The 24,074-nt window shown below is 38.7% G+C and overlaps 1 protein-coding gene across 2 annotated transcripts in view; it reads left to right on the top strand.

The window, feature by feature from the left end:
* Positions 1 to 24,074, top strand: part of MSRA (methionine sulfoxide reductase A) — a 1,315,681-nt gene that overhangs the window by 37,700 nt on the left and 1,253,907 nt on the right. The window contains exons 2-3 of one of the 2 annotated variants that reach the window (XM_044059981.1): positions 1,073 to 1,219; positions 7,175 to 7,264. In XM_044059981.1, coding sequence (XP_043915916.1) covers positions 1,073 to 1,219; positions 7,175 to 7,264 — 237 coding nt within the window. The remainder of the gene's footprint in view (positions 1 to 1,072; positions 1,220 to 7,174; positions 7,265 to 24,074) is intronic. The other variant, XM_044059982.1, reaches the window with a different exon arrangement.

Genomic DNA, 24,074 nt, shown 5'->3' with positions numbered 1-24,074 from the left:
CTCTACCTTCCTGGAACTCTGGGAATTGTTTCATTGGGAAGAACTACTGTAACAGTGATTCAAATGAAGAACATAATAAAATTGTGCAGCAACTTAGCACAATAGTTGTTTAAGTAGCTCACTGTTGCAGTGATATCTCCCTTCCACCAGCCCCTCCACTGTTCCCTTGTCATATGGCCATCTTGGGGTGGGGGGGTACCCAAAACATCCTGTCCTTCTCCCACGGTATCTTGTAAGGCATTAGGTCTGTTCAGGTCTGTGTTGTGGCAGAAGATATTTGTTACTCCTCTATCATCCTTCTTTCCTTATGTGGTTGTTTTCTTTACTGAATATTCTTATTGTGCTATACCATCCTCCTGGGCACCTGTCTGTTGTATTCCTGAGCTATAAATACAATTCTAGGGTTTTAGTCTGTTACTGAGACAAATCCTTGAGATAGTATAAGACGGATTTTTTTTTTTGTATTATAATGTATGGATGTGTCAGAGGCTGAGTGTATGCCACACCAAGGTGGCAGGATCCTTTGTTCTTGAAAGGCAGGTTGGAAGTATGGGACATGTAATGTCCAAAGTCCTAGTAGAAAGGACTACTGCAACAGTGATCTACTGTATCATGTACTTTTATGTTGATTTCCTACACTATTGTGCTTTAATGCTACCTGAATTCCTACATAATTTTACTTGAATACTAAGCCAACATGCTGTATCTGAATGCATGCTTATGAAATGTGATAATGTTGATATTTTAACTGTTTGTACTTCAGAGTCTCCTTTTTGCAATTGTGCTGTTAGTAAAGTAGTTAAGTGTAATGCTATGGTGGACAAGAGAGAGAGAGAGAAAGATATGCAGATGTTGCTGGATGCTGGGAATATGATTAAAGGCATTGAAATCTAACTTATGTAAAGGTGAACCTCTTTACTTCAACATATTTTGAACTTTTCTGCTTTACTAATGTCTTTGTATCAAATGAAGTGGTTATTATTATGTTCTAATTTATTATACTCCAAACTGACCTGAAAGAGGGCTACCATGAGTAGCATGATTTTGTTTGAGTCAATCCTTTTTATTTTAGAGCGACACAAAGAAATCCCCATGATGAGAGGATCATTTACTGTGGATGTTCTTACAGTCACTGCTGCAGTACTCTTAACATACGGGATTCCCTGCTGTGGAAGCCCGACATCTGGCCAGTCTACCAAAGAATCCTATTGCTTTAAAGGTATGTTGCATGTCACCGAACTTCTCCTTGCATAGCGTATGGCATAAAGGCGACATTCAGGCCTACCAGTCAGAATTTCTTTGCTGCCAGTCGAAACGTATGTTTTCACTATCTGTCTGTTTACCTGTGTCCATTTTCTGCCAGTTGAGTGCATTTTCATTCTCCAGTGACTACATATGCCTAGAAACCAGCGGACAATGTGATACAAACTAAAATGAAATGGCAGGGAAGAATCAGTGAAACTCGTACCAGAGTATGCTGACAAAAGTTTAATAAAAACTTCTAAAACCAGTACAAAATTTGACACATAAGCACTTTCAAGCTGCATAAATTACAAGACTTCATCAGATAACCATATTCAATAAATAAACATTTAAATAGTAGAACCATAATTACATAAAAAAAGAGATTAACCAATAAAATGAACAATTTAAGAGAACCAATCAAAATGCAAACATCAGACATACCTCATAATAAAGGCGGAAACAGCCCATTTAAAATAATACATATTACTATGATTATTTTACGTTATAAATCACTCAACAATGTATAAAATCTTTCATCTTTTTACAGCCTTCATTCTTAAAGCACTGAAAATGGAACAATGCTCATTTAATCCGGGATATTCTGTTGCATTTAAAAAAAACTGCTAATACAACTCTTCATTTTCCAAAAAGACAGCCCATGGTCCACCCCTAACATTATGTTGAATTTTATGAATAACCACAAATTTAAACCAATAAAATCAGAATGTGCTTGGCAAGAGTGTTATTAGTTTTATCCTTTTTCTTCTCATAGTCATGTTCATAAATACGCTTTCTAAACATACATTCTATCTTACAAGTATAGTCTGCGACATAAACTACCACTTTAGTGCAACAGTCATACTTCTCAAATAACTCAGATTTTACCCCTGAAATAGTCATGCTATTACACACCTAAATAAACTTATTGAAGTTACAGTGGCTGCATTTGTGCATACCACCTAGTGTGGCCCTAGTTCTAATAAAGGGACGTTCTGAAATGGTTTTTAGACTCATACCCCTCTTAAAAATAAAAAGGATGGTAGTCCAACCTATCCCTCAAGTCAACATCACTTTTAATAATGGACCGATTTTTAAAAATTATCTGTTGGATGATGTTACTTTCCAAGTTAAATGCAGTCACAAAGGCATGACCAAAATCTTCATCCTTTTTATTACCTAATAGAGGGAACAGTGTAACCAAGTTGTTCTGATCTAAAATAGGTTTATAAAACCCCCCTTGCCTTTTCTGAACTACCTCCTCTTTTACATTAGTAGCAAAGTCCAGGGGGTACCTCCTCCTTAAAAACAAGGTACATAAATTATCAGTCAAAATACCACTAAAAAACCAACGCCAAAAGTAAAAGCAGGAGCAGGAAACCAGTCAGAAATGATCCACAAGAAATAGCATAATGAAACCTTTAATATCCGCTTTCGTCCAGAGACGACTTCAGAATACAAAGTAGTAAAAGCACAAACATTAAATACCTCACCAAATGGTTAATTAATTAAACAATTAGTCAATTAGTTAAGATACTAATTGCTAACAACCCCTGTTATCACTTAAAAAAAAGAGGAAGTAACAATGTTTTTGTCAATATTTAATCTAGTACTCTTTAAAAAAACACTTGATGTTGGTAGCTTCGTTTAAGCCGGGAGCTTTGTCTGCCCTCAATTTAATTTGCCAGAGGGTCTCCCTTTGCTCAACAAAGTTTTTAAAATCCCCACCCCTAAGATCTGATTTAACTACTTCAATAACCGTAAATAAAAATTTTTTTAAATTTTTACAAACAAGGGAATGTTTAAATAAAGCACTAGTTTCGTCGTGAATTTTAATACTGTATACATGCTCCGGAATGCGGGTTTTAAGACACCTAGTCGTCATCCCTACATAGAATGCGGGGCAGGTACTACACAAACTGATGTAAACAACCCCCCTAGTAGAACAAGTGACGTGTCCAGGCACTTGAAAAATCTGATCAATACTGTCAATAGTAATAACCGGTCCTTTAGCAATGAATCTACATGAGTTACAATCGTTACAGGTAAACATGCCATTAACTAAAGACTTGTTACAATCTTGTTTAAAATGATTGTTTTCCAAAGCTTTCTTAATGTTGTAAGTATTCCTAAACACGAAATTCGGTTTACTACCTAAAACCTTGAAAATGTCATGGTTGCCCTGTATAATCCTCCAATTCTTTTCTAATATTTTTCTAATGTGTCCGCTGTCAATACTATTGTTATCATGACACAGGATGCATACAATTTGAAAATGTTACAATTGTTGGAAAATCAAGATGAATATGAGGTTATTACACTTTACGACATTAGGAGGAAACAGAGATTAATACATTCATTTTTATACGAGGCTTTAATGTCAAATGAAATTGATTTTGATGTGTAAATTTTGTGTTATTGAAAATCCTAGAATTGGTGTTCTTTTCGGCATTCCGAAAACGCACAAAAGCTGTACTGACCCACCATTTCGGCCGATCGTGTCTTCCCCACATTCTGTCACCGAAGGAATTTCACTCATTATTGATGCAACACTAAGTCCCTTAGTGTCTAAACAAGAATCTTTTCTTAAGGATTCATGGCATTTTCTTAATAAATTGAATCAATTTGCCATTTCTAAAGTCTTTGATCCAGACAAGCACATTATTTTTACGATAGACGTTGTGTCTTTGTTTACATGCATCCCTCATGAAGAAGGGGTAGATGCCATTCACACCATATTACGTAACAATAGTGAATACAACATTGGTCAAATTTCTACTATTTGCAGATTTATTGACATTTTGTTACAAAACAATTATTTTTTGTTTAAGGATACCTTTTACAGACAAAAAAGGGGTGTGGCAATGGGGTCTCCAGCTGCACCAGCATATGCAAATCTTGTCATGTCTTGGTGGGAGGACACGTTTTTGAGTTTGTTAAAAGTTAAATTCCACATTTTATTATATTACAGGTTTGTAGATGATTTAATTTTCATTATTGAAGGAAGCAACGACAAGGTAGATGAGTTTCTTATGGAAATCAACAAGTCAGGAAGTTTCCTAAAGTTTACCTTAGGATGTTCAGGCCTGGTTATTAACTTTCTAGATGTTTCCTTTTGGTGGGATTTTACTGAAAACAAATTCAACAGCAAAATATACCACAAGGAGACCTTTACCAACAGTTACATTCATTTTTCAAGTGCCCACCCTAGACACACCATCAGAAATATCTCCAAGGGACAGTTCATCAGGGCATGCAGGATGACATCAAATGGAAAAGATCTTGTAGATGAATTTGAATTCATCAAGTACATGTTTCACAAAAGGGGGTATTCTTTGCAACTATTAAATGATATTGCTAATGAGGTCTTAGATAAACGGTCATCCCATTATCCAGCACTGTTAGATTATCTTGAAACCAACAGTGCAGTTTTTCCCAGTAACAACTCAGGAGAATTAAATTGTTTTAACAAAATGGTTTGTTCGTTAGACATGAGTATTGACAGCGGACACATTAGAAAAATATTAGAAAAGAATTGGAGGATTATACAGGGCAACCACAACATTTTCAAGGTTTTAGGTAGTAAACCGAATTTCATGTTTAGGAATACTTACAACATTAAGAAAGCTTTGGAAAACAATCATTTTAAACAAGATTGTAACAAGTCTTTAGTTAATGGTATGTTTACCTGTAACAATTGTAACTCATGTAGATTCATTGCTAAAGAACCGGTTATTACTATTGACAGTATTGATCAGACTTTTCAAGTGCCTGGACACGTCACTTGTTCTACTAGGGGGGTTGTTTACATCAGTTTGTGTAGTACCTGCCCCACATTCTATGTAGGGATGACGACTAGGTGTCTTAAAACCCGCATTCGGGAGCATGTATACAGTATTAAAATTCACAACGAAACTAGTGCTTTATTTAAACATTCCCTTGTTTGTAAAAATTTAAAAAAATTTTTATTTACGGTTATTGAAGTAGTTAAATCAGATCTTAGGGGTGGGGATTTTAAAAACTTTGTTGAGCAAAGGGAGACCCTCTGGCAAATTAAATTGAGGGCAGACAAAGCTCCCGGCTTAAACGAAGCTACCAACATCAAGTGTTTTTTAAAGAGTACTAGATTAAATATTGACAAAAACATTGTTACTTCCTCTTTTTTTAAGTGATAACAGGGGTTGTTAGCAATTAGTATCTTAACTAATTGACTAATTGTTTAATTAATTAACCATTTGGTGAGGTATTTAATGTTTGTGCTTTTACTACTTTGTATTCTGAAGAAGTCTCTGGACAAAAGCGGATATTAAAGGTTTCATTACGCTATTTCTTGTGGATCATTTCTGACTGGTTTCCTGCTCCTGCTTTTACTTTTTACATAAATTATCACATTCCATCAAAAAGTCTATGTATTTGATAACCATCCTGGAAGCCCTAACAAAACTGCCTTTTCACCACCGATTTTTCTGCATCATGGAGTGTGCACTAGTAAAGTGCAATAGTGTATTAGAGTAAGTGGGCTTCCTATAAATCCTTGCAATGTATTTATTCATATTCAAATCTTTTTCCAGCATTACATAGGTTCATAGGTAGGTACTAGGCTATTGGCCCTAGGGCCTATATAAGCCTAGCCAAATGGTACCCTGGCTTTTGCCATCCAAGAAAATTATTTTCCTGTGCCCCTGTCAAGCAGAGTCACAGAAGTGATCCCCAGGGTGAATTTCCTATCTCCCATCAAATAGGGAATTCATAATGGATGTATCTGATGTGTAAACTTAAAAAAATTGGTACTGTTATTAATATATACCAAAAAGTCATTGAACCTTTCTTCCCCGTCATTCTATACTAAAAAAATAATCCAAATAATGGGTATAGAGTCTAAAAGACTCTTTAAATTCACTGTTAAATGGAAGGTTTTTCTCCCAGTAAATTCTTGCTATGTTAGCAAACAAAGAGCTGCAACTAGAACCCATGGCAACTTCTTTTTGTAAAAAATACTTATCTTCAAACATAATAAAATTATTTTTAATACTATTTCTAGTAATTCCTCATATAAATTAATTATTGTTTGTCCAAATTACTTTCAAATAAGAATTCACAGAACCATTCCACCCCTAGAGTATGGGGGATAACGGTGTAAAGGTCTTTCACATAAATCATCTAGTAGGTTATTCATATCAAATTCCAGACTATTCATTTTATTCAAAAAATCCCACAAGTCTCTACAGACCTGTTTCTCCATTTCCACTAAATACTTGAGTTAATCATCCAAATATCTGACACAGGCACTTGTGATAGAATCCCTAGCGTCCACTATGGGACACACTTGGGGGATCATTAATGTCCTTATGAACGTTTGGCATACCAAAAATGTTAGGAATGACAGGGTAATTTATGTTAAGATAGTTATATTCATTAATAGATATTTTCCCTTCAATTAATAAATCATTTATTTGTGCTCTAATCATTTCATAAGCCCCATTCATCTCATTCAGCGTAACTGGACAGTAAGTATTTTCATTCAGTAATTTATGCATCTTCTCATTATAGCATTTTTTGTGCATAACAACCATACACCCACCTTTATCTGGTTTCATCATCCTTCCATTTCTTTCCTTCATTCATTCAAATTCTTGCCTTTCATTTTTGTTAAAATTATACATATTAATAGACTTATTCTCCTTCAATAAAAGTCTAAAAATCTGACTCTCAAATATTTTAAAACAGTTGTAAAGTAGCATGCAGGGGTGGATTAAAAGTACTAGAAATTTTAAAATTTGTCATTACCTGTGGTATCCTGTAAAACATATTTTTAAGATTCAATTTCCTAGTAAACAACATAAATTGATTAGTAAGTTAGCAATATTAACTTGCTTAAAAGAAACAAAATTCAGACCTTTTGTGAATATTTCAATTAAAACATCACTTACAGGAAATTTACTGCAATTGAACACTTTAACAAGCCCGTTGGTTCACTTGAGTGACTACATATGCCTGTTTGTGGACTTCTTTGCAATTGCAGGTAAGTGCCTCATTGTTTTTTTTTTGTTTGTTTTTTCTTGTCTTGTTTTCTGCTCCTTGGGGTTAATGTCATCCAGGAAGGGTAAGTGCCAGTGTGGGACACAGATTCCCCATAAAGACCTCCACAATAAGTGTCTTTTTTGTGTAGGAGCTTCTCATGACCATACGTCTTGTTCAGTTTGTCAGGCGTTCACCCCGAAAAGCTGTTTGCAGTAGACCTTCTTCCCTTTTATTGTATCTTGAGAACCAGTGTCTTTAGCTTCTCGGTAAAGATACTATGGAGGGAATCTCCCATCCTGAGGGTCAGCCACTAGAGAAGAAGAAGGTGGTAAAGGTATGACCAGAATCTTCCACTGTCTAGCCTCTGCCAGGTGTTTCTCCCAAGGTCGTTACAACCCCAGAGGCTCACTCGGCTGTGCTGTCAGATTTCTCTGCTGTGACTGCGTTGGAGGCTGGTGAGGATCTGGCTGGCAGCACATCCGAAGAGGCTTTGCAGGTGTCTGTCTTGGATGTTCAGGGGGAACCACAGTTGTTTTTTTTTTTTCTGAAGAGCCTAGGGGAGTTCCTCCATTTTTAGTTGGGGGAAAAAGTTCCTACTACGGTTCTCGACTGTTGTCCTGGGTCTGAGCCTTCTCAGTTTTTTGGAGGGGACGTTGCCTTAAAAAAGAAACAAAAATTTAAACGTGTTTCTTCTGCTCCTAGGGATCCACAAAGTGACTGGCAGTCCTTTACTCAAGGGCTGTTTACTGCTTTAATGTCCTTAAAGCCTCCTCAGGGGGGTTTCAGTTCCTGCTCTTCCTTGGTCCTCTACTCCCCTTAAAAGGCTTAGAGAACAAGATTCTTTTGAGGATGAGGTGGATTCTGATGATGAATCCCTGACTTATTCTACTCAAACTCCTTCTCCTTTGGATTATGGGTCAGAGGAGGAGGAATCTATTAGTCCTGATGTTCCTTTTGAGGAAATTTTGTTTGGGGACACACTGTTTAGGATAATGGATTTTTTTAAGTGCTTAGGTCTCTGATAATCATAAGAGATACTATGAGTTGCTGCATTTGGAATTGTCTAAGTCTGCGGCCATTCCTCCTCTTTTGGCTGCTTTGCTGGGTGCTTTTTCCAATGTTTGTCATGTGCCCGATTCTCTGCCCCCTGCTTCCAAGAAACCTGACGGGATTTATAAGGTACCTGAGGATTGTTATTTTTTATACAGATGTCCTGCTGCTGACCCCTGTCTAGTGTCTGTAGCCTCTGATAAGCTGTCTCAGTTGCTTTCTTCGCCCAAGTTAATGCCTTCTGACAAGGACAGCAGAGCTATGGAAAGGCTGGGTAACACTTCTGCTACCATAGCTTTTAGGACTATTCATTATCAGACCCATATGTCTAGGTATATGTTGGCTCTTTTTTCTCAGGCCTGTCAACTTATTTCTGATTTTCCGGACTCTGAGGATAAAACTTCTATTCTTTCCTTGCTAGGGACTTCCTCTCAAGTTATTCATCATTCTATCAAATGTAGTTATGATGCAGAAAATGACTCTTCTAGGGCTGCTGTTTATGGTTCAGTAATGAGGAGGTATACTTGGCTTAGGCTTCAACCTCTACCTGATGATATTAAGGCTAAGTTGATGGATGCTCCCCTGGATTCTGAGCTTTTGTTTGGGGAAGCTGCTGCTGGTTTAAGTCACTTCAGGATAAAGGTAAGGCCTGACAGGAGCTTAAACATGTGAATCCACCACATGAAAAAAAACAATTACCCAATGGATAGTAAACTTGTAAAAAAAAAAAAAGAACCACAAACAAAAGTGTAAATCCAATAGCCTTTTAATGCTGCTCCACACACTAATCCATAAATCAATGGCATAATCAGAGTGAATAGTAGCTGTTCCCAAACTCCTTACACTTTTCAATCACTAATTATTCAATTAAAAGTGAAGCACAATTATCTTAAAGCTAAACATCATACAAAAAATGAAAGGGGTGGTGATGAAAAATTAAAAGTGGAACTTTTGGAGTATAAGTGGCAGGTCATTTTGGATGCAACACCACTACCTGGGTTGAATGATTTTATTTCTATAGGGCCAGTTTTGAAACATCGAGCCACTAAAATCTAGATATGTGGCCTTTATTTATATTGTTGTGACTTATTTTAATGTATTTATATTAGGTGGAAATACTTAAAATATTTGAGTCTTTATGTTTATTATAAGATTCGCATTTGTGGGTTGTACTTGTATTTTATGTATGGTTCTTTTTTGTATGATGTTTAGCTTTAAGATGATCGTGCTTCATTTTTAATTGAATAATTAGTGATTGAAAAGTGTATGTAAGGAGTTTGGGAACAGCTACCATTCACTCTGATGATGCCATTGATTTATGGTGAAAGTGCTTGGTGTGTGGAGCAGCATTAAAAGGCTATCGGATTTACACTGTTGTTCGTGGTTCATTTTTTTTTTTTTTTTTTTTTTTTACAAGCTTAAACATGTGCTTGCTTCTCCTGAGCCTAAATTTCAGAGAAGCTACCCCACTAAGCTTACCTTTATTCAATGACAATCCCACCCTACTACTAAAGGTAAGAAGAGTGGCAAATGGGCTCCTCCTGCTAAGGCTCCTCAGTTTTCAGAGACTGTGAAGCCTTCCTTTCCAGACAAACCAGATGATGTATGACTATCTGTCCCTTCCCAGCCATATTCCTCTTTCTCATCACCTTTCTCTTTCCTTTCCTTTCCTGTTTAGCTTCAGATCACTCATGATTCTTGGGTTCTGTCAGTCATTCATCAGGGGTACTTTGTGGTGTGGAAATCCCTTTTATGGGCATTCCTCAGCCTCCTTGGGAACAACGTCCCTTTTTCCCAGAGGTTCCTCAAAATCTCTTGACTTGGGATACTATTCAAGGGGTGCCTATTTCTCAAAGTGTAAAGGTGTTCTATTCCAGACTGTTTCCAGTGCCCAGGAAAGAGGACACTTGGAGACCTATTCTTGACCTGTCCCATCTAAACACTTAAAAGTGCCATCCTTTCGGATGTTGTCCCTTCAGATTCTGTTTTCCGTCTTGTTCCCTCAGGCCTGTATGGTGTCTCTGGATCTCAAGGGTGCTTATCTCCATATTCTGATCCATCCTCTTTTCAGGAAGTTTTTGCATTTCTCTGTTGCTTTTTGGCATTTTCAGTTCTCTGCTTTGCCCTTTGGCTTTTCTACTGCCTCAAGGGTGTTCACCAAATGACTTGCTCCTTTGATTGTTTTTTGTAGGCTTCAAGGGATACAAGTATTTCCTTACTTGGATGACCTGTTGATTCAGGCGTCCTCTCCAGAGATCCTTTTGCAAAATCTTCATTTTGCAGTTTCCCTTCTTCAGAGTCTGGGGTTCACTACACATTTCAAAAAGTGTTCTCTGACTCCTTCTCAGGATCATGTTTTCTGAGTTTCGGAATTCAGACAGTGCCAATGCTGGCTTCCCTGTCCCCTCCTAAGGCCTTAACTCTCATTTCTTTCTTTCTCACTGTTCTTCCTGTGGTTTCCATTACTGCCAGGGAGTTTCTGAGAGCTCTGTATTTCATGGCATCCACCATTCCAATGCTCCGTCTAGCCACACTTCACGTGAGAAAGTTTCAGTGGTTTCTGAAGTCAGTGTGGCTTCAACATGCACATCCTGTAGACTTTGTAGTTCCTCTTCTTCCATGTCTTAGACAGGAACTTCACTGGTGGATTCAGCAGTTATCTCTGAATCCAAGGATCCCTTTTTATCCCTCTCTTTTCTCTCAGGAATTGTTCACAGATGCTTCAGACATGGGATGGAGGGAGTGACATTTGGCTCCCTAAAAGTTGGGGTGTGGTCTTCTCATCAGCAGGGGGAGAACATCAGTGTCAAAGAGATGAGAGCTCTTCTGCTTGCTTGCTTTTCAGGCCTTTCATCCTCTTTTCTTTCCAGGGCCTCCCAAGGTGTTCACAGATGATACTACAGTAATGTGGTGTATTTCAACAAAAAGGGAAGAATTAGTTCTTATCTTCTTTGCTGGTTGTCACATCTGGTATGGGATCTTGCTGTCAAGCATCAATCTTCAGGCACTTTATACCTGTTCCGGTCAGAACATTGTGGCAGACACTCTGAACAGGTCCTTCACTCAGTCCCATGAATGGATGCTTCACAGATATGTTTTTGGACACTATCCACCAGTGGAGTACTCCTCAAGTAGATCCTTTTGCCTCCCCTCTGAACAGACAACTTCCTTTGTTTTGTGCCAATCTCAGGTTCTCTGGTGTGGAAGATGGACGCCCTCCCATTTTCTTTGAAGGAGATTTTTTTTATGCATTCCTTCCCCTTCTTCTCATTCTGAAAGCCTTGTTCAAAACTCAACAGGATGCTCCCAAAAACTCGTTGGTGACTCCCTTTTGATTGCAACAGCACTGGTTTCCTCCTCTTCTGCATTTAGCCAGGAGCAGTCATCACAAGTTACCTCACAGGGTGGATTTACTCTCACAAGACAAGGGATCTCTCATCCATTCCCACCTGTCCACGCTTCAGCTGACACTGTGGGTGATAGAATTTTGATTTCTCATAGACACCTTTTTTTCTGAAGATGTGCTGCAAGTCCTGCAGGAGGCCAGAAAACCTACTACTAAGAAATCCTACTTATCCATATGGAACAGGTTTTCTATTTGGTGTCTCTCTCAGAACCTGGACCCACTTACTGTGGATGTTCCTTTGGTTCTCTCCTATTTGTGTGAGTTGCTCAATGCTGGTTTGGCCTATTCTTCTATTAAGGCCCACTTATCAGCTGTCTCTGCTTGTCTGCCCTTTTATCCTCCTTTAGCTTCTAGATTTGAGGTGAAACAATTTTTTAAAGGCATCCTTAATATTAGACCTCCCAGGAAGCCTGTTTCTCCTCCTTGGGATCTTAATTTTATTTTAGAGAAGTTGACTCAGTTTTCTTTTGAGCCTACCCCTTCAGCTGTCTTGCAACATTGTTCCTGGAAGACTGTTCTTTTGTTAGCTCTTACTTCTGCCAGATAGTTATCTGAGTTACAGTCCCTTAAGGTTTGTCCTACTTTTTAGAGCTTTCATAAGGAGAGAATGTCCTTGCACACTAACCCTTCATTTATGCCTAAGGTGGTTAATGAGCTATCACTTAATCAGTCTATAAATCTGCCTATTTTTTCCCCTCTCCGCAAACTGACAGTGAGAGGGTGCTGCATACTTTGGATGTGAATAGGCAAGTCAAGATTTATTTGGATAAGACTAAAGCTATTAGAAAATCTGATCGGTTATTTGTTTCTTTCCATCCTAGATATTTGGGACTTGCTGTATCCAAACAAACTATTTCTTCTTGGATTTCTATGGCTATTTCTTTATGTTACACCTTGTGTGGAAAGAGCTTTCCCTCTTCAGTCATGGCTCATTCTACTAGAGCTGTGACTTCTTCTGGTGCTTTTTTCAAGGGCTTAGATACTAATTCTATTCTTGAAGCAGCTGCTTGGACTTTTTTGCATACCTTTACCAAGCACTACACGTTGAATGGTATCTCTAGAGCCAGAGCTGGTTTTGCTAGTGCTGTTCTTCTTGGCCTTTATAGGGGACTCTTCTGTGCCTTCTCCCTTCGTAGTTTCCTCTTGAGCTTTGGCAGTCTCCCATATGTTAAGGATAATGCAGCAGTAAATTAAAGACATAGTACAATTGTGAAAAATCTTTTCATAACATTAGATGTCCTTGCCTTCACTGCTGCAGTATTCACTCTCTCCCTCCATCCCCCTAGTCTTTTGCCTTCTTGGATGTACAGATTACCTCTTGGGGTCCTTGGACTGGTGTTACTGGCACAATCAGCTCTGTTTATGGTAGGCCTGAATGGCAAGTTTATGCCCTATGCTATGCAAGGAGTGTTTGGGTGACATTTGCCATACCTTTAAAGCAACAGGAGTCTTTGGTAGACTGGCTGGATGTCATGCTTCCACGGCAGAGAATCCCATATAGTTAAGACTACTGCAGCAGTGAAGGCAAGGACAGCTACCATTATGGTAAGATTTTATACAACTGTACTTTCTCTCTCGTTCTCTGTTATCCGCTTACAAGAGTAGTGCACCTGCCTGCTTTTGACTGTCGACATCAATCCATATTTTTTCATTCTTTCATTGTCTGATTTTTATTAGTGGCTATCTCTGAGACAGTATTTTGAGGGATGTTTGAATGACAGGCTTGAAAAGTGGAGTTAATTGTTCTTTACAAAGTAAAAACTGTACTTCAGTGTTCCTGTGTGAGAAGTATGACTCCTATGAGTAATAGGTGTTACTTGGGCTGAGTTAGTTTGTTTTCCATTCACAGTTTTTAGTACTGCAGTTAGAATTATAGTATTTGATGTTAATCTTCCCCAACTCATTGACTTGTCTCATCAAAACACTGTATGCAGTACAAAAATGATGTAACAAAACGTCAGAAGAAACGTGCACTTTACCAGAAAATACAGTGTAGAACAAATGCAAAATCAAATACAAAGAGAAAATCAGAAAACTAAGATGAAACATTTTCTTTCTTTGTGGCACTTGGAGTTTGATTAAAGGGATGTATAATAATAAAAAAAGAAATGTGTGAGCTGTGTTTTCTTGCTCATTTGCGTTTAAATCTAAGTTTAAAAGCATTGCTTTTGTTCATTCAGACTGCAGGCTACACTATGTATCTGAGGTGTGTGATGCTGGCAATCTGTGACTGATAAGACACATTTAAGTGCAATTGTTTAAAAGCCATTGTTTTCTTAATGGTTCTGTAGTTGGAATAAGTTTTCTAACCTAATTACACTGCCAGTCTTTGTAGCCTTCACGATGTAACAGATAACGAGGCAAACGTAGGAAATAAAGACAAACAGAAATACGTTCAGATATAAAACAAATGGAATAATTAAAATATGGGTTTTCTGTGTGTAACATGCTTAGTGCCGGATTACAAAGAAGGAATATCACTTTTTGGAAAGAAAATGTTGACATTTGGGTATATAACTCTCCTTTAAGCATAAAACAATAACTAAGCAGAAAATTGAAATGCTGTGCGTACATAGAGACAAAAGTGAGTATCCTGTAGCAGAGGTAGAAATACAAACCTTCTGGGCAAAGTATCATATGCAGTAACATTAGTGCCTCACTTAACACATGATGTGTAAGGAAGATGTAGTGTGTGTGTGTGTGTGTGTGTGTGTGTGTGTGTGTGTGTGTGTGTGTGTGTGTGTGTGTGTGTGTGTGTGTGTGTGTGTGTTTGTGTGTGTGGTCAACTGGATATATCGCCATAAATACATATCCCCAGTAAAGAACAAGGTATAGAAGTAGAAGACAAAACAAAAAAAAGAAGTAAGATTTGAATGTGAGTGAGAGGGTTAAATAAATCTGAAATTGTGTGTGGCCAAAAGGCTTGAGTTGCTAAAATTCTAAAAGATGTCAGTGTGGAAACTGACAAAAATAGCCCATAGTCTGGAATACAATAAATTAAGTAGGTGTACACACTGGGAAAAAAATGTACGAATCTCAAACTGAAGAAAAAAGTAAAAGTGAACTTGACTATAGTTTTAAGCTTTTCCCCTCTACACCAGAGCAGAGGGGCAATCAGGAAAAGAAGCAGGACTCTAAAGCTTATGCACATAGCCACGTTTTGGGTGGTCATTTATGAATGGAAAAGGCAAAAGATATGACCTTTAGCTAGATTTTACTGACAATAATATGTTTCCAGAGGAACTTTAAGGCCCCTATAGCATGCCTTGAAATCAGACTAGGTAAGGTGTTATCAGTGTTTCAGAAACAGGAAGCAAAGGTATAAAGACATAGGTTCATAGGTAGGTACTAGGCTGTCAGCCCTGGGGCCTATATAAGCCTAGCCAAAAAGGTTTCCTGGCTTTCGCCACCCAAGAAAATGATTTTCCTGTGCCCTTGTCAAGCAGTGCCGCAGAAGTGATCCCCATGGTGAATTTTCTATTTCCCATCCAGTTGTCAAGATTTTTCTTAAAGAGGGCCAATGAGGAGCTTTGCTTGACATGAATGGGTAGTTTGTTCCGGAGTATGGGAAGTCTCTGGGACAGGAATCTATCCCTCCAGCATGTTCTGTTTATTGTGGTGACAAGGTTTAGGTCCCTGGAGCATGTGGCACGGAGAGCTTGGGATTTCTTTAAGTGTAGCATGTCCAACAGCTCTGGGTTTGACATACCTTTGCATGTTAGGCAGAGATCGCCTCTGAGTAGGCGATATGTGACAGAGTAGAGCTGGAGTTTTTTTGAGATGGTCTGCGTATGGCATCTGTTTGAGGCCGGTAATCCTCTTAGTGAGGTATTTCTGTGGCTTTTCCAATTGTTGTAGGTATCTTGTGAGATTCATGCCAAATGGGGCATTGTACTCTATAGTGGGTCTGATGAGGGATGAGTAAAGAGGAACAATGACCTCCTTTTTTCTAGAGGAGAACCCGTGAGGAGGTGTGCCACGCAGAAGGATTTCCTGATGTCTGTAGCGATGTGGTTATCAAAGGAGAGACTACTGTCCACCTGTGTCCCGAGGTCTCTCATTACACTTTCGGTGTTTAGGGAGCTATGTGGTAGCTCATGGGTACCGAGTTTTTCCCAAAGGGATGACAGTGCACATGCTTTCAAAGTTGCAGGGAAGAACCCATTTAGTCAGGCACAACACAGAAAATGTACATGGTGAGAAAGTAAAATTGAAACTGTACTGAATAACAGAATCCTAGAGCAGATCAGTTAAGAAATAGGTACAGACAGTGCTCTAACTTGGAGGGTCATAGAAGAATACCAGAATAAGCAGAATAGCCCCATTTGTTTTGATCCCCAAGCTTGATGGTTTTGCAATGACTTTAGAAAGCATATCTGCATTTGCTTCATATGCCATGCCCCGAGTGGACCTCCACTTTGCACCTAGCCAAAGGCTGTTGGTAAGTTCCAGTGGCCCCAGATGCTGAAGTAAAAAAAAAAAATGACGTGTTCCGTAACAGATGGACTCTTGCCTTTAATCTTCTTGGAATATTCCAATGGCTGATGGAGAAAATTCTTAGACTCCCCACATGTAGCAACCATCAGTGTGATGTAGTAATATTTTTGAAGATTGAGAAAGTATTACTTAAAGTATAAGACATTTTAGGTTCCCTACAGCAAGCTGGGTGATTGTTAACCCAGCTAAGGACAAATTAGCCATGGCAGAAGTCTGCTATTTGGGCTGTGTAATAGGACAAGGGAGAGTAAAATTACAGTCCAAGAAAGTTGGAGCAGTACAGAGCTAGGCAACACCAACCACAAATAAACCAGTTAAAGCTTCTTCTTTTATTTATTTTTATTTTTAGGCTAAGCTAGCTGTTATTACAAATTTAAGAAGGTTAAGTGGACAGGTGATACACGAACAAACCTAGAGAAGTAAACTATATACTGTGTTCAGAACCATTACTAATGGTTCCAACTTTTCCAAGCAGTTCTTAGTGCACATGAGGTAGGCAGTGGTTCAGCATCTCATCTGTTATAGAAGGACAAAACTCAGCAGTGCTGATTGATGTTATCAGCTAGAGAGAGAGACATACTGTGCCATAAAATGGGTCATAGCCATCCTGAAACATTATTTAGTCTGTAAGGAATTTGTTTTAATAATGATTGTGCCCCTATATAGTGGCTCTGCCATCAGGAAGATTACAACCCCATGTTGTGGTCCATATGGCCTTTGACACTCCAGTCTTTTTTAACAGTAGGTTCCAGCTTCATTCAGGCTGCAGACAGCTGAATGTCAGTGGACTCTCTCTGGCTTATGTCCCAACCAACAATGCCAGAACAACTGGTTCTTTTTTAGAGGAGGGGTTCATGAGGCATAGTGAGTGCTGCACTTGGAAAGCTCGCTACTTTTGGTATGGCGTAGTGAGTGCTGCACTTTGAAAGCTCACTACCTTTGGTATGTCAGTTGTCTGTATACTAGTTCCATTGCTGTTGGCATAGGATGTATGATCTTTGAAGGAATCTGCAAAGTTCCTGAGGAATTCAGAACAGGCAGGAAAACCAGAGAGAGAGAATGTCCTTGACAGCTGTTGGGTGTAGGGTTGTTTTATGGCCCCTTCCTTTTGTGAAGAGCAGAATCCTGACCTTTGGATCTAGAGATGGTTTTGAAGCAGAGTGCATGGAGCTATGAGTAAAGGAAGAAAGCAGTCTGGAAGGTGCTCTTGTAATCTTGAAAGGGAACAGAAGCTGCTGTTCTATAAAAGAGAAAGTAATTGAATTAACATTGCCTGTATGTTAAATTGTCTTGAAGGACTGGTACTATTTGCTTACTGACCAGCTTTGAGAAAAACCCTGTCTTGCAGTGCACAGATATTTTGTGTTACCCTATTTTGCATTTTCCATGTAAATAAACCACAACTTAGATTGAAAATCTAGTCTTGCTCGCTGTGTGTGATTGTAATGTATATGTGTCTGTATATATACAAAATGTGTATATGTGTCTGTGTGTGTACGTATAATGTGTGTGTGTGTGTGTGTGTGTGTGTGTGTGTGTGTGTGTGTGTGTGTGTGTGTATATATATATATATATATATATATATATATGTGTGTGTGTGTGTGTGTACATACATATACACGTATGTGTATGTCTATACATGTGTGTGTTTATATATGTTTATAATGTGCATTTGCATGTACTTCAGATTTTTTTTAAAAGATGATTACTTATTTGATTGTTAATTTTTATTTTTAGGCTTTCTTACTGGGAAAACAGTATAGGCAAGTACATACAGCCAAACAGACAAAAAATGAATAGTCATTTGTACTGTACTGTAGCGGTGGTGGTGCTGCAGTAGCGTTGTCGCCTCACAGTAAGACGCTGTCCGGTTAGATTCTCAGCTAGAGCGTTTTCTGCGTGGAGACATGCGTGAATGGGCGTACCTTCGTTGAAGGTTGTGCGTCAGGGCTGGTAACTCAGCACGTAAAAATCAACTACCAATCATTAGCGGACCGGAGTTCCGCTTGGCGACCCCTAACCGGGAAAAGCCGAAAGACACAACAACTGTACTGTATCATCACTAAAATATAATGGCCTAGCTGATCCTTCACATTTGGCTACAAACTGTTTTATATCAGATAACATCTGTTCATCGTAATATCTTGTTTCAAACTTTATTGCTAAGTCATCCATTTCTTTAATTACCTTTGCTCAGCAGTATTTCAAGTGACCAGCTGTACTAGAGTGAAGGTAATTGATTGAACCAATATCAGTACACCTGGAAATGAAGCTGAGTGATTCAGTGCAGGTTGGTGTAGGTTACACAAAAAGTAGTAAATACTTATTAAAGAAATTGTATAAATGGTAACTAAAGATTTTGAACCAAGAGAGGTTATAATAAAATACAAAGAAATGATCTATAGGGGGTGATGTTAACTCATAATAAACAGATGCACTGCAGGATGTCATTAAAAATGGGCATATATAAAGATCATTTTATGGTTTAAAAGGAATTATGAAAAATCAGCATAGATTTTCTTATGTAAGAGATATGAGAACTTGAAACAACTCCATTCTAAAGAAATAAAAGTTATGCGAAATATATAGCCAGAAGAAATGTACAACACCATACTTTAAATGTCAACAATGTAAACATTTATAAAATATTTTTTATATGCATACAGAAACACACTGTAACCAGATGGCTCACGATTAGGACCCAGGAGGTTAGGATCAGTGAGGCTACCTCTACAAAGAGGCTTGTCACCAGTGGAGTCCCTCAGGGACTCCTACATCTCGGAGGTGAAAGCCAATGTCAGAGGCCTCTGGCTGACCAAGTTCACAGATGTTTACAAACTGGGCGCAGTCATAGAATCTCCCCAAGTTGAAAACACCCTACACTCCTACAGAGTACTGAGAGGGGATATATGCTTAGCATACAAGGCATCCATGGACCCTTCTCTGATGATCCTTTTGCACATCTGCAAGACAAACAGCATCAGAACAACTAAATCCAAAGACTTAAATTTTGCTTGTAACATACACAGAACATGTTGGAGATAGATATATATCTCAGTGAATTCCCATTCTTTGGAATAAGGCTTCCCATCCATGTGAAGCAAGTCCCTCCCTAACAGTAGTTAAACTTAACCTGGACCAGTGGATGGAAGACTGGAAATTCACCTCTGGTCTGGTGCCTAAGTCTCTGATGGACAGAGACAGAGCCAGTAAATCATGTCACAATCAAAAATCCCCCTGTATAAATGTCTAAAACAACAGTTGTAGGTCATGTTTGGGTTGCATGGCTAGGCTTATAAAGACCCTCATGGTTGTTAGCCTAGTATACTCCTATGAATATATTTCCAGTTCAGAAACAGCAGTACCATAGTACTGTGTCATGAAGAGGCCTACCACAAATGCTAATTAGCATTTCAGGGGACTAGACTTTACTAATTAATCATGTGCTCCCCCCGAGAAATCCGTATGGTAAATTGTTTACAAATCACTTTGCTAAATTATTTTGGCCATCTGTGATAATGAACATTGCCAAAAGCTTGCAACACCAATTGCTTTCCATGTGTTTCGGGGAGTTTAGTTGCAAGGTAGTGATGGTGTGTTCTCTTGCTTGTGCTTGTGTGGATGCACGTGTGTATGCATATGCTTGTATGCATGCACGTGTGTGTTTATTTGTGTGTGTGACTAGGTTAGTGTGATAGGATGAAGGGGGCTGTCATACCACAACACTGTCTTAGACTAATAAGCAAATCATGCAATATAGGGGGATCACTAGGCACCAGAGATACTCTTAATATTGTGCCCTAAAGGCACTTAAAGTAGACAACGTAGCACGTTTTGCAGTATGAAAAACATTTGGGTGTGTGGAACAGTAGACCCCAGTGGTTACTCTTTATATTGTGCCCTAAAGGCACTACAGGTTTAAATCCTATACTTTGGGAACTTACAACCAGCTGTGTAGCAGAACTTTCCTTCTCTGCACTACCACTAGACAACAAGGATCCTCTTGCATATCAACTTAAGTCTTCAAAAAAAGTTAAAGTAAAAAAGGGGGGCTCAACCATGTACTCTCTGCATAAAGCACATCTCCTGAAAAAGTGTCAGTCCACTAGACACCAAGTATACTGTCAACAAATTAAAGTTAAAAGGTGTGGGGGTATGGAATTCAAACTATGCACCCTTGGCACAGAAGGCAGCTCGTCAGGCCAGAGCCTTACCTCTCTATACTAACTGAGGAGAGTCTGTGCATTTTTTGAGAGGTATGAAGCTCTTAATGTCTGACAGTATTCACTGATTGCTATAGTCCATGAGATAAGTGGGGCAGAGTATGCATTAGAGGCAACATCAGGTGCATTTTAGTTTTAAGCTATCACTTGGACTTGGAAAAGTTATGGAGCAACAGATCTAGTATTATGGTGCACTTTATAAGCAATAACAGGAATGAGATTCTAATATCTTGCATTTATTTATTTATTTATTTACAGTTTGGTAACCAGTTGGGTGGATTAATCCGAAGAACCTTTTCAGCCACGGCCTGGGCACAGGGGCATAATGATGACATTGAAAATAATTTTACAGTGCAAACACTGGTATAAAGGCATTGACAAACAGTGTATAAAACTAGACAAATGTGGAAATTTGAGAGGTGAAGAGAGATTATACATGATGAGCAAACTCTTAGGAATTGTTTAATTTTACTAAGGTTAAAAGAGAACTACAATAGTTTGAATACAATAGACAGCATGTAAAACAGCTAACATTGATAATGGCATAAATATATTATATATAAAGGTTGAGCTCACGTATGGTAAATGAACAGTGCTTATGCAGCTTGGGCAGTAGGAAGCAGTTTATTTCTTAGCCTTAAATAGTGCAGCATGTGCATAGGTCAAAGTTTGCGATAAATGCATGCATTTGTGGTTAATTCTTAGCAATGGCTAAGAATGCATTCACAATCCCCAATGCATTTACAGTCTTTAGACTTTTCACTGAAGAGGTGCTCTAATAATGTCCTCTTGAAAGGTGACAGAAACTCTTGAGACTTGCTTCAAATGGGAGTTTGTTCCACAGGGCCGGACCTAGCCGTGAGAAGACACGCTTGCCATGGGTGTTTTGAAGGGGAGGTGATGGTGCAGCTCACTAATATTATGCTGTCTTGGCTACTGCTTAACGAATATAATTCTTCCCTGGATATTTCCTTTTCTTTTTAATGGTGGACAGTAACGTTCTTCCAGAATGTTAAAGACTAAGGTTGCAGGTAGATATGTGATTTTTTTTTCTGTTATTGGGGGCAAACGTAGAACCTGTAGAAGGTTGCAATGCTGAGTATTAGAATTGGCAAGTGAGGAAAACCTTGCTATTTTATTCTGTGTGATTTCTAACCTGTGAGTATTATAGGAAGAGTAAAACAATGAGTAACAAAGTCACACCGAAAAAACAATCAGTAAAAACTAAAATAAACTAAAAGAAAAACAAATAAAAGAAACTAAAACAGTTTTAAGGAATCACACAGTGGAATATCTAGGTTGGCTGAGGTTTTCTTTTAGTTTTTATTATAGGCAGAGTGGAATTACAGTAAGGGCAATCCATGTTCTAGTTTTGCTAGAAGGACATTCTTAGCCCGAGTGTTAAGAGCAATAGGGGATAGTTGGTGGGAGGTTCTATGGCAGAGTTCCTGCTGATAGATAACCCTACTAATAATGTTGTCAGTATGAGTTATGAGATTTAAAGCTTGGTCTAAGTTTATGACTTGGTATTTGTACTTGTTCACATATGGTAAAATATTGTTTTGATTATCAGTGATGGTAATGCTAGGAAGGTGAGGAGTTTTTAGAGGGGATGAAAATAAAGTAATGTTGCTTTTTTGTAGTTAATCAGGAGCTTATTTTGTTCAGCCCAATGGAAGAGAAGACTGCTGAAGTTGAGCTTTGCAGTATTATGATTGTAAGATCTGTGATTCATGAAGGCAGGGATGAAAATAAGATACATCCATGTTAGAGGTGTATATTGGTGTGTCTGTGTCTTTTGTAAGAGAGAGAGAGAGAGAATGTGTGGCTATGTCTGGGAATATGAATGGGGTTGCCTGTGGCAAACAGCTGCATGGGCCTTCCAAGGTGTGTAGCACAGGAAAGTGCTGATTTCACTTGTGGAATTTTTGAGCAATTCAGTAAAATGCTAATTAGATGTCTTTCCTCTTGGCGGTAAATGTCTCTGTATCACATTTTTTTCTGCTGCAGCTGTTACTGCCAGTGGTGGAGTTCTTTCTGAATCCCCAAGATTATCTGGAATGTACTAAAACAACAAAACAGCCTCTGTAGGAATGTCTAATAGAAAAAAAAAGATCAAATAGCAGTCACCTTTCAGAAATTAAAAGGAAATTACACTCTCCAAAATACTAGAGAGATGCACTCACTCTCAAGTCTTAGACTACCTCCTTACTAACAACCTCCTTTCTAATACTCAACAATGTTTCCGACCAAACCATAGCACTACCACTGTCTTACTGACTTTTACTAACACTGTCCTTCAGCATAAAAAACAATGGGTATCTCTCCTCTGCTACTTTCCTAGACCTATCTAAAGCATTTGACATGGTCTCACACAAACAACTCCTCTCTATTCTCAATAATCTATCCTCTTAATCAGTCACCAACTGGTTTCAGAGCAACCTTACTGACTGCCAGCAATCCATTGTATGGCAGAAGGACATATCTCCCTAACTACCTGTCTCTATTGGTGTTCCCCAAGGATCCATCCTTGGACCCTTACTCTTCTCCATTTTCACCAATAATCTAGTCACTGCCACCAAACATGGCACACTCGTACAATATGCAGATGACTCGACCATCACCTGCTCAGCCCAGTCCCTATCCAAACTGCAAAAGGTCACACAGGATGCCTTTTCCTCTGTTGAAACCTGGCTATCCAGTGCTCAGTTAATACTCAATCCAAACCAAACTAAACTCCTCATCTTCCAACCCACCAAACATACTCAAACCTACTCTCACTTTAACATCACAGCAAAAGACAACACCACTATCCACCTAACAGATCACACCAAATTGCTAAGAGTTGAAATAGACAATAATCTCAAATTTGACATTCACATATCCATGACCATAAAAAGTCCACAAAAAACTAGGAGCTTTATGCAGAAATAAGCAATTCCCTCACCAAAGCAGCTAGGATTTCAGTTGCAAATTCACACCTTATCTCCACCCTACTTTATGCCTCTCCAATATATACCAACCTAAGGCAAAGCAATCTAAATAACCTCGAGACCTGCTACAACAAAATCGCCATGTTCACCACGTGGGCATCCTACCGTAGTCACCACTGTCTCTCACTTGCTGAACTGGGCTGGCTAGAACTCTCTCACCTACTTCAATGGTATCAACTCTGTCTCACCCACAAACTAGTAAACCATCCACTAAAAGTCCCATCCTTCCAAAATCTACTCCATCCCTATCTCACCACCAGACCACTACGATCCAGCAACAAAAAACAGTTATAGGTAACTAGAGCCAAGAACTCTGCTGGAGAAGCACTGTTCTCTAGCTCAATAGCCAAATTATGGAATACCCCCCCCCCCCCCACAATAACCTCTGTACCACCATGCACCCACTTTAAAGTTTTACTTAAAGCGCACCTAAAAACATCCTGGCTATGCCCTTGTAACTCTCCTCTCTAACATCTCCCACTCCATCTACCCTCAACCTCTCTTCCACCCCACTAACTACCTTTATAAAAGCAAACTCTGATGCTTGTGTGTTTATCTATTTATTATACTGCAGTAATTTCTTACTGTAACAATGTTAATAACTGCTATTTACTTGGTAGAATACATGCCATCTTAGATGGC

This window comes from Protopterus annectens, chromosome 1.part2, assembly GCF_019279795.1.
Source record: "Protopterus annectens isolate FY-2018-M chromosome 1.part2, PAN1.0, whole genome shotgun sequence".
Taxonomy (NCBI): Eukaryota; Metazoa; Chordata; order Ceratodontiformes; family Protopteridae; genus Protopterus; species Protopterus annectens.
This window is presented reverse-complemented; position numbering and strand designations above follow the sequence as displayed.